At 36.6% G+C, this 11,911-nt stretch overlaps 1 protein-coding gene across 3 annotated transcripts in view; it reads left to right on the top strand.

Annotated features, from left to right (window-relative positions):
• SS18 (SS18 subunit of BAF chromatin remodeling complex) overlaps window positions 1-11,911 on the top strand; it is an 87,109-nt gene that overhangs the window by 54,732 nt on the left and 20,466 nt on the right. Inside the window, exons 6-9 of one of the 3 annotated variants that reach the window (XM_004702916.2) lie at window positions 6,606-6,773; window positions 7,351-7,455; window positions 10,259-10,351; window positions 11,082-11,204. In XM_004702916.2, the coding sequence (XP_004702973.1) occupies window positions 6,606-6,773; window positions 7,351-7,455; window positions 10,259-10,351; window positions 11,082-11,204 (489 nt within the window). The remainder of the gene's footprint in view (window positions 1-6,605; window positions 6,774-7,350; window positions 7,456-10,258; window positions 10,352-11,081; window positions 11,205-11,911) is intronic. The other 2 variants (XM_004702917.4, XM_045296226.1) reach the window with 2 other exon arrangements.

The following is an 11,911-nucleotide window of genomic DNA, read 5'->3' as shown; positions in this document are numbered from 1 at the left end:
GGCGGATGAGCCCTACAGGACCAGTGGTGTGAGTGGCGATACAGGGAGGGTAGAGGGAGAGTGGGTAAGAAAGAGGGAACCAATTACAAGGAACTATATGTGATCTCCTCCCTGGGGGATGGACAACGGAAAAGTGGGTGAAGGGAGACATCCGACAGGGCAAGATATGACAAAATAACAATTTATAAATTATCAAGGGCTCATGAGGGAGAGGGGAGCGGGGAGGGAGGACCTAATGCCGGAGGTTTAAGTGGAGAGGAAATGTTTTGAGAATGATGAGGGCAATGAATGTACAAATGAGCTTTACCCAATTGATGTGTGTATGGATTGTGATAAAAGTTGTATGAGCCCCTAATAAAATGATTAAAAAAGAAAAAAAAAAAGTCGCCCTTGGAAACCCTGTGGGCAGTTCTACTCTGTCCTGTAGGACTGCTGTGAGTTAGATCCCCCCTGAATGCTGAATTTGGATGTTTTTTGGTTTGTTTTTCCGTAGATCAAGTTTCATAAAACTCCTTAGAATTCATTTTGTGGCTAATTTATCACACGATAATACCCAACTTAATCATTTTATATGAACTTTAAATTTTTTTGCTTTTTTGCAAGAGGGGGTAACTTTCCCTTAGAACACTACTTTAATGCATGTTTCTAGGACTCCCTGGGTCAGAATCATCTTGGGTCCTTCTTAAAATAAAGCCTTGTTTGCCCTGCCACATAACTGCTAAACTAGAATCTGTAAAGGTAGGTTTTAAAAGGTATATTTTAACAAATACTGCAAATGTTGTTATTCCTATTTCATTCTCTCAAAAAATGTCAGGATACTCTTCTCTGTGCCAGATGGTTCATAATGCTTCAGCTTTCGGGTTGAGGGGCCCCAAGCCTGCTTGTTCGCATGCAGCCCATCCCCATGGCTTTCTGCTGGCTGGGTGAGGGGTTTTACTCTCCCAGCCCGTTGTTACTTGTGCCATATAAATCGATAGTTCCTTGGAGTTCTTTTCAGTCTGCAGTAGATATATAGTAATGATGTGGGTTTGAGCTTTTCTTACTGTATAATGCAAACAATTGCCTCTTAGGAGGGATCGTTTCAGGAATAGCCTAACCTTTTGTTTTGTTGGATTCATTAAACCACAGCATTCCTTTTCCAATTTTTGATCTCAGAAAGCTGAATATGTAATCTAGTTCCCTGACTAGTTAGTAAAAATGCCTATGATTTAAAATTATCCTCTGGAGAAACCCAGGATTTCTTAATCTTGCCACTCTTGACATTTTGGCTGCATAATTTGTTGGAGTGCATTGCAGGATACGTGTAGCCGTATTTCTGGACTCTACCACTAGGTGTCAGTAGCAGCCCCCATTCTTCTTAGGACAACCAAAAATGTTTCCACACTTTGCTAACTGTCCTGTGGTGGCACAATTGTCCACAATTGAGAACCACCACTTTTATCAATGTTTAATGTGAGTAAATACATAGCAAAGTCATCTGTTTTACTAAGGAAACAAATGATACTGACAAACTGCTATTGTATAATGGTAAGTCAGAAAGTATTGCCACTAGAGGTCCAGTTCATACATGAGCAGATTTATTCCAAGCAAGACATGCTTAAATGTCTCTGCCTTCAGTGGATGGCTGCGGATAAGTTCTCCCAGTAATACACGTGTCTTACTCTTGCTAGGGTGTCTTAAAAAAAAGTCCAATAAGCATAGTGGCTTTTAAACCAGTTAAATTTAAGGAGAGGTCAGTTAAGAAAATGACTCTCTTTTTATTCTGAAGGAATAATCTGCATATATTTTCTTGAAGGAAATAGGGCAATCACAGGGCTTATCATGAAGAAGAAGGTGTAAGAAAATTGAAAACTGCATTGGTGAGAAAAAGGCCAGGAAAATGGTGCTGAAGAATGTTTTCCCTCGCACAGAGCACCCGAGCATGCTTCATGAGCAGCAAGGGCTGTCTTGTGGGAACTTCACTGGGAAACCTGCCCGTCTACCATACAGCCATAGACTTTTCTCTTTTCTTTTCAGTTCACTCACCTATAACAGGTCTTTTATTCATTTAAGTCATTAGTGTAGTGAAATTAAACCTAAAGCAAACTTACTGTTATCGAGTACACTCTGCCTCACCTGGACCTTCTATAGGGTTTCTCACACTGACTCTTTTTTTGCTATTTCTCTTTTTAAAAAAATAGTTTTATTAGGGGCTCATACAACTCTTACCACAATCCTTACACACATCAATTATGTAAAGCACATTTGTACGTTCATTGCCCTCATCATTCTCAAAACATTTGCTCTCCACTAACCATAGTCTTACCTCTTCGTTTCTTTTCCCCTTCAAAACCAAAGAATATTTCAAGGATGCCCAATTTGAGGCCCCTGAGGAGTCAAAAATGTCATATTTGATGTAGTGCAAATCATAGAGCGGGCACTCTTCAGGGAGGGAGTAGAGAGATGGAAACAATGCCTTTAGAAGTATATAGACCTAGATGGAAGATATATCAAGCAACTGTAGCTTCACATTCTTGACGTTTGTGTTTAATAAAGGGTTCTGTGATTTTTGTAGCAGTACTTTTTTGATACACCCTAGTATGTATGTATGTGCTGTGTATTTAGTGCATAAGTCTTCAAAGAAAAAGCGTGAGGGCCTTCTTGTGGTAGTGCTTCTATCCTGCTCTCTCTGTGGTCTCAGGTTAAATTCTGAATGGCGCTGGGACCCTTTAAGGGAAGGAGAGTGGCAGAAAAGAAACGAAGGGTGGTGACTGAGCGCCTTGGGGTTGAAACTGCTGGTGGTACTCCCAGAAGATACAGCACACGTGGCACTGTCTTTTCTAAGTCTTAAACTAAAGTGACATTTTGCATTTAGAGGAAGCTTAGAATTTTATTACTGCTTTAAAAAAAAAAATTTTTCCCCCTGTGGCTACTGTGTTTTTGCCTTCTCCTTAGTTCCAATGTATTTTATGTACTTCAGTTTTATAGCTATGTTCTATTAAATCAGGCAACATTTGGTTTTCCTGGTGCGTTTAGGAGAAGAAAGACTGCACAAAACCCTAATTTACTGAAAACTCTTATGAATGCCCGAGCATGTCACTTATGAAATTATGAATTGGAATGTCCAATACTGGTATCTACAAAATATTTTAAAAACATATTGTAACTAATAAAGCTAGTTAGTAATTTAGAAATTTTCCATGTTACGATTAGCTTCTGAACTTCTAATTTTGTTATAGCTTGTATTTAAGTCATACTTTGTGGTTGAAAATATACACAGTCAAACATACACCTATTTAGTGATTTCTTCATGTACACGTGCCATTTTGTGGCATTGATTACATTCAGTTGCACATCCATTTTCAAACTTTTTGAGTCATAGCTCCTCCATTAACATAAACTCACCGTTAAGTTTCCTGCCTAATCTTGTGAGTTGCTGTTGTCAATGTGAGCCTGTGTATATCTTTAAAAAGAGGGTCATTCTGAATTTAGATATTTTTACTAGTTCAGCTGAACTGTAGTATGGTTTTACAAGACTTGGGGGATATTTTTGGTTTAAGGTTTGAAGATTGTTTTAGGAATTGATCCATCCTTCATGGCTCCAAGAACTCTGGATTCTGTGATAATCTGAAATTTTGTTCTGCAGTACCCTCCTTTTGATTATAGTTCTTCTGTGGATCAGTATGTTTATTGTAATGGTAATGGACACCATCAAGTTTTTCTGGTCCCTTGGCAAAGGAGGCGATTGTTCAATCCAAAATCATCCTCTGTTCTAGACTTTCCTTCTGTTGCTCCAAACAAATAGCAGTTGTGCTTTCTATGACTACTTGCAATCTTTTAAGACTATAGGCAGTATGCAAAAAAAAAAGAGATAACTGAAGCACTAAACATTGTTGGTATGCTAGTTAACTGGAATTATGACCCTACACCTCCAAACCAAAAAAACTAAATACAGTGAAGTTTGTGGTTACATATAAGCAGCTTCAACAGCTATTCTGTTGTTGTCATGAAGATATCTGTAGCACAACTTGACCAATTCAAGTTATTCCAAGGTGTCCAAATTATGGACAACAATTAGAACAAGCATCTGTGTAACACTAACCTTAATCAATGTAATTTTCCCATCATCACTGTCCTTTTTTACCTTACCCTCTTGCCCCTCAAAAAACCTCAAAACTCATTGCCACTGCGTTGACTCAGACTCATATGGAGAGTAGAACTGCCCTGTGAGTTTCCAGGCCGGTAACCTTTAATGGACACGAAAGCCTCGTCTTCCTCCCATCTTTGCCCTGTTACCACTAGTCTTTATACACTTGCCTTTTCTTGTCATTCTTATACCAGCGAGGTCATGCAGTACTGGTCCTTTTGTGGTTGACCGTTTCACTTAGCATTATGTCTTCTAGCTGTGTCCATACAGGAGCATAAGTCCAGACTTGTCTCTTCTTCTACTGACTGAGTAGTGCTTTATATAGATACTGCATTTTGTTTATTCAACTGTTGGTGGTCACTTCAGTCGTTTCCATCATTGGAGTATAATGAATCGTGCTGCAGTGAACATTGATGTAAAAGTATCTGCTTGCGCCTCTGCTTTCAAGTCTTAGGAGTCACTTGGAGTGGAGGTCCCTGGATCTCATGGTAGTTTCGTCTTCAGTTTTGAAGGGATCATAATATTGCTTTGCACAGCAGTTCTATCGTTTTGCTTTCCCATCAGCAGTGGGCCAGCATTGTATTATCTCCACACTCAACAGCTCTGAGAGCATATTATCTTACAGGGTGGACTGTTAACTGCAAGTCAGCAGTGGGAAACTACTAGCTCTCCTGCAGGAGAAAGATGAGGCTTTCTAGTCCCCGAAACATTTACAGTTTGGGAGAGCCACTGGATTCTATAAGTGATCCTATTTGGATCCACAGTGATCTTATTTGAGAGTGAAGTGGTATCTCATTGTGATTTTGAGTTGCATTTCTCTGATGGTTGATGATATCGAGCATCTTTTTATGTATCTGGGAGCCATTTGATTGTCCTCTTCAGTGAAATATCAATTCAAATCCACTTCCCATTTTGTTATAGCTTATCTTTGAGTAAAGATAGTGAAGAATAGAGGAATACACATTTGTTTTAAGATCAAACCTGAGTTTTGTCTGATATTGGGTTCTTGGTTTCCTCAGTTAAAAACAGGACACTTACCTCTGGTTGTAGTTAGTGATTTACATGAAATAAATATCTTACTTGAGTGTAGGTAAGTTCTCTTCCATTTCCCACTGCGCCTCCTTATCTCTACTAGTAAGAGTATCTTTCCTCTTTAACGATCCCAGAGCAACCCTTGAAAAGTGTATATTTCTAATAATAAAATTAGAGGTAAAAAAGGAATATGGACAGTATAGAAGACGGTAAATAGGGGCAAGAGCCCAGCTAAAGCACTTCTTTAGCTAAATCAGTTCTTCAAGTTGAGTTATGATGAAGTCTTTCTGCTCACATGGGGCTGTTGTAGGTCAGTAAGGCATTTCAGGAGCGGGGCTTTTGCTTTGTTTCTAATTGTTTGTTTCAATAGCCTTTTGGCTCTCTTGGGTGACTCTGCCTCTAAAACTTTCCCAGTGTTTCTTGTCTTTGTGTTCTGTACTTTTTCCTTCAATTGTCCCTAGTTAGTAAAGGGGAAGTATGTAGCTATCTTAGCAGTAAGCTGGGAGATGACGCACACATACTTCTGAGACAGTAATGGTTATGATGGCAGAATGATGAGCTCCCCACACAGTAGCTTGGGCCAGTCTATGTCTGAGGAGCTGGTTACATTGTTAGATGGCAGCACAGAACTTTCTGACCATTGTTGAGTATTTCATGGGATGTCCTTTTGCTGTTGCCAGTGTGATTCTTGCAGCTATGCTTGGGTACTTCTGCTGTTGCTCACATTGCAAACTGCGGAGAGCTGGTTTCTGAGCCGATGGTTTTTGTAATGGTGTGTTTGAGTCATGGTGTGTGTGTGAAAGAGACTAAGAAGGGCTTCAGCTCTTTGATTTGAAGAAAACCCGTTAGGTTTTTAATTTATAGTTGTAAGGGGAAAGAAGACCCTTGAAATCTCCTCCCCGAATTAAGGTTTATGAAATTCTGCTGCAGGGATAATCCTTGTAAAAGCTTGAAGATTTTCCTGTATACCTCAGATTGGGCTCAGATAAAGGGAACAAAATGGAAAACACAGAAATTTGTTTTCTTTTGCTTGGGTTGACTGCTCATTTTGCTGTGTATCTACCATGTGTTGTTAGTTGTTTTAGTTTTTTGTTTACAGCATATTTAAGTCATAAGATTTAATGATTATTTTTAATTTAAAGCTGACTTTTATTTCATTTCATTTTATTTTTTTGGATTATAAAAGTATTTTTTGGTTTCTCTCTTTTTCCTCCTCCTATTTCTTCTTATTTATTTATTTATTTATTTATTTTAAATCATTTTATTAGGGGCTCATACAACTCTTATCACAATCCATACACACATCAATTCTGTAAAGCGCATTTGTACATTCATTGCCCTCATCATTCTCAAAACATTTCCTCTCCACTTAAGCCCCTGGCATTAGGTCCTTATTTAAAAATTATATGGAAAAATATTGTATGTGTAATGCTGTATCTGTTTTCAGGTCCAATGATGCATCAGCAGCCTCCGTCTCAACAATATAATATGCCACAGGGAGGTGGACAACATTACCAAGGGCAGCAGCCACCTATGGGAATGATGGGTCAAGTTAATCAAGGAAATCATATGATGGCTCAGAGACAGATCCCTCCGTATAGACCACCTCAACAGGGTAAGATTCCATTTTTAAAATGTCCTGCTTAACATAAGGAAGGCCTTACGTTTTACTAAGCTTTTGGTTTTTAAACATAATTAGATGCAAAGTTGGGGTCTTTTTCCCTGACTCCCTCTCCCCCCAAAAGATAGTCAGTAGAGTAGGTACAAAGGGTCATGTAATGGTTAGGAACTTTATAGCCTTATTTTATTTATCCTTGGGAAAATTTATATACCCATATACTTGAGTATAAGCTGAGTTTTCCAGCACATTTTAAAATCAGTTTTTGTGGTGAAATTAGGTGCCTCGGCAGATATTCGGGTTGGCTTATACTGGAGTATATACGGTTTTTCTAAATTGGTATTGTTTGATACTGCATGTATGGTCTTCACATTAATTTTAGTGAAATGTGTTATTGGAGCTATGTGTGTATGTATGAATGTGCATAAGAAGAGTTAAAAATATTTGAAGTGGCAGAGAATGGGTGGGGAGGCTACAGCTGAGAAATAACCTCTCATAACATCAGATTAGAAAGCAAGTCTTTGATGACATAGAGAACAAAGTATTTACATCTTGACTGGTTGTGGTTTTTCAGGCCCACCACAGCAGTACTCAGGCCAGGAAGACTATTATGGGGACCAATACAGTCATGGTGGACAAGGTCCTCCAGAAGGCATGAACCAGCAATATTACCCTGATGGTAATTTCTCCTAATGTTAACTTTCCCATTTTCTATCCCTGCCCAATATTAATGGAGATAGCTATTCAAAACATTTTAATGGGGATGAAGAAACAAAGTATCTGTTTCTTCTAAATTTAGAAAAACTTTTAAGTAATTGATAACATCAATGATAGCATTTGTTTATAACTATATTTTGTGTAGCTATTCCATATTAGTACCATCAGGAATCATGTTCTCATTAGAATCCTATATCAAAGAGGGCCCTTTCATATTCAGATTTCTTCATTTCAAGCAAACCAAGTATTAATTTACTGTTCTTTTAAATAGCCATATTATCCAGAAATTGTTGATGTACCATAAAGTTCACTCATTCATTTACATTTATTTATGCATTGTATGAACACATAAAGAATATAATTCTTGCATAGTTTCCAAATTTTGTTATATACTTCTCAAAGAACAATGGTTTAAATACATTAACCGTTTGGAAAAAAATTTGGAAGCTAAATCATATGTGTAGCAGAATGGGAAAGGCATTTAGAAACCAGATTTTAATATTTAATTTTTTAGAATTTTATTTTCAGTGACTTGTGAAAGGTGGACAGTAAAGATGTATACTACACTTTAAGAAAGTCTTTAGAGGTAATAAATCAAGCACACATAAGAGATTTTCACTGTATAGTTCTTTACATTTTCTTATGTTCTTGAAAAATTTAAATAAAATATTGAACAAAAAATGATTGGATTCAAACATGTAAAACTGCTAATTCATTATTCAAAGTGAAAAACAACTCACATTGCTTTGAAAGGGTTTGCCAAATGCTTGCTATAGCTAGCACCCTGTGTGTATTTACTTAACAGACACTTGGGAAAGTAAGAACTTTTAAGGTGTTGGGAGCCATTGATAAGAAGTTAATGTAAGTCAGGATGATATAATTTGGTGTATTTAAAAAGTAATTTTGCCCACCATTTTCTATAAATGCACAAAGGAGAACGGTATATTAGTACACGTGTTTTTCACTGCAGAGGTTGTGGCCTTGTAGGCAGAGCAGATGCTCACTTGTCGACGTCTTTGCTCACAATAGATGTTTATTAGGAGTGGAGATGATAGGTAAGGGATAATAGTGCTTAGAGAACCGATGCATATTTTTACAGATTTTTTACACTGAATTATTCAGAATGTTTTTTCTTTTCTTTTTTCCTTCCCCATGTAGATATGCTATTAAGCTTTTTGAAAGAGTAGACTATAGATTTTTTTAAAGAGGCAAAATTTACTGTGTTAAATTATATATATGTCAGGAAGTCTGAAAACTTAATGCTTAATTGTTTAGTTTTTTAAATGCATATTAAGTAATTGAGTTAAGCTTGATATTGTTATTTTAGTCCTACCTCCTGATAAATGTATTGTTATGAATATAACCTTTTGGTTAAAAATAGATAATATTTTCCTAAATATATAAGCTTTGTCTATTATCTTATAGTCAAGGATTATTGATTTAAAAGTTATTTTTTTGTAGAGCTGTGCATTCTTCTATGTCTGACATATTTATTACATCAAGTATTTTTCATAAATGGCTATTTTCTCTCATTTTGTCTAGATATTTATATCAGAAAATATTTGGAGTCAGTAGGTCTGCTGTAAAGTCCTAGATAGTAAATTTTTTAGTCTTTGCAGGCTATCTATTCTTGGTCTCAACTACTGAACTCTATACTTGTTAGTGGAAAACAGCTATAGACAATATGTAAGTGAACAAACATGCATACATGCTAATAAAACTTTATAAGAATAGAACAGCAACTGTATTCAATCTACTGGTTATATTTTATAAACTCTTGAAAATGTATTTGTCAGGTGGTTTGGGAATGTTGTGGAATGTTCAGGTTCTAGAATACTGTGACGTGTGTTTATCATATTCCCCATGGGTCACCATGGTCAGAGGGGGCTTGATGACAGTGGGTTTCTCTCCTTAGGCAGTTTTGTAACTTCCCGTTCATTCTGACTTAGTTAAGTCATTTCTGCATTTTCTTTGTGAAGTTTACTTAAAAAGCTAAGAGTATTATTTTTAATCAATTTCTAGATTATCTTGCTGATGACATTTATTGTTCTTGGAAGCAGCATATAAGGGGTTTTTCTTTTTGGGGCTGTTTCTTAGGTGTTGGAGTGACTAAGCTGAAGGCATATGCTAGTACTTAAAACAATATTAATTTTACAAAAATGTATCCTTATGGTACTTAAAACCTTTTCTAATGACAAAATGCAACATTAAAAATAATTTTTGCATCTGAAAATACTTTGGTGTGTATCTATATACTTTATGCAGGTAAATAGAATGTAAAAAATATGTTTCAGTTTCTTTCAGGGGAAAAAACTTTCAGAGCTCTTTTATATTTTGCATTGTTTTTAGCATATGCTGTGGAATTGGAGATCAGCAGAACAGGTGTTTGACAAAATATGATAATTGCTTCCTTTGTTCATTTTAATTTAATTCAGGTTATTTACATGTGAAAGGCCTAAATGCTTTCATTCTCTTCTTTAAAAAAATGGAAAGATAAGGGCCCCCCCATTCAGTGAGGATTATCATAGTTAAAACAATAAGTGTAATGTTTCTAAAACTAGTGCTCTTTGCTTAAAAAAAAGGAAATGCACGTTGTCTCTATATGAAAACAATCACATTGGTAAATATTTGGCTATTGCAATTGAAATTTTTTTATGTATTTCCAGTTCATTTTCTCAATTTTATCTGAAAAGTTTAAATATTTTTAGGGTTTTTCCCTCAGTGGCCATTAACGTTTCTTCCTGTCTCTTGTCGAATTGATGTAGGTCATAATGATTACGGTTATCAGCAACCGTCGTATCCTGAACAAGGCTACGATAGGCCTTATGAGGATTCCTCACACCATTACTACGAAGGAGGTATCTATATACCTTCACACACACACACACACACACACACACACACACACACACACACACACACCCTTCTATAGGTACGGGAATTCTTGCATAAGGCCATTTCTCCCCATGCAGACCTCTCGTAGAATATTAGCGCTGGCTGTCTTAAAGTTATAGAGAGCCTCAAACAATCACAACCATTTCCGTACAAATATTTAAGTCTATAACCATGACTTGTCATTTCTAACAACAGTAAAAAGACTAAAACATTTACAAATAATTTTCCTCAGTGGAAATTTTCTGTTTGAACATAAACCCATTGATCCAATTTATTTTTCTCATGTGTGTTTACATATATATATAATTTTACATACAAGTATAGTACCTTTAGGAAACAGCTTGCTGATCTTGTGTAGCTAGTGTGTGCTCTTGTAGCTGTCTTTAATTTTGTCTTTTTTATTTTATTTAGCATAGTCATGATCTTATGACTGTGATGTTCCAGTAAATGTAATGCTCGTATGGCAGAGGCGCTGAAAATGCTGCAGTTCAACCTTGCAAATTGGCTTTAACTGCAGTTTGTTTGGCCGAAATCCTTCTGTTTGGTTTGAGTTTTTCCTTTGTTTTGTTAACTTTTAAAAATCAATATGGCATTTCATTTTGTTCTTGTGTTGTTGGCTATGCATTCTAGAAGAAGAGAGTTAATTAAGCAACTCTCTCAGGTTGTTTTTCCTCTGCTCCAATTATCCTGTAGGAAACTCACAATATGGCCAACAGCAAGATGCCTACCAGGGACCACCTCCACAACAGGGTTACCCGCCCCAGCAGCAGCAGTACCCAGGGCAGCAGGGCTACCCAGGACAGCAGCAGGGCTATGGTGAGTAGCTTACTGCAGTTCATTTTTGTCACAGGAAATGTGGTGACTATTGCTTTAAGCTAATGGAAATAGTATTTCTTTTTCTAAGAATTACCACTTTTGAAAATGCACTACTTTAGTTTGCTTATATTTAGAATATTTATTTAAAATGTTATTCTTAGGTAAAATGGATAGGTCATTACCTTTGTATGTGCTTAGAAAATATGGGTGATTGTTAACCACATCTATATAATCTGCTTAGCAAATTTTTTTACTGTTAATATGAAAACAAAACAAAACATTGCTTTTTAAAAAAGTGTGGCCATATTTTTAAATACACTCACAATGCCCTGGTTGCACAGTGGGTAACAAGTTGGGCTGCTAACCACAAGATCGGTAGTTCGAAACCACCAGCAATTCAATGGGAGAAAGATGAGGCTTTCTGTTCCTGTAAAGACAGCCTACTTTGTATTATAAGGCATTATAATCTTAACTATGTGTTGTATTATAACTTTGTATTATAACTATGTGTTGTAGTTGACTGAATACAGTGTGAATGCATAAGTGTTAATGTCTATTTAAGGACTTGGCTTTGCTGTCAGGTAAGTGTTGGACTGTTAACTGCTGGTCAGGCACTTTAGATTCATCAGCCACTGTAGGTTATCTGCTCCTGTAAAGGTTTAAAGCCTCAGAAGCTGTGTTAGCCTGGGTTGACTAGAGAAACAAAT

Source organism: Echinops telfairi, unplaced genomic scaffold (assembly GCF_000313985.2).
Source record: "Echinops telfairi isolate 266 unplaced genomic scaffold, ASM31398v2 ScPeMD7_7400;HRSCAF=8409, whole genome shotgun sequence".
Classification (NCBI taxonomy): domain Eukaryota; kingdom Metazoa; phylum Chordata; class Mammalia; order Afrosoricida; family Tenrecidae; genus Echinops; species Echinops telfairi.
The sequence above is the reverse complement of the archived record's forward strand: the minus strand, read 5'-3'. Positions and strand labels throughout refer to the sequence as shown.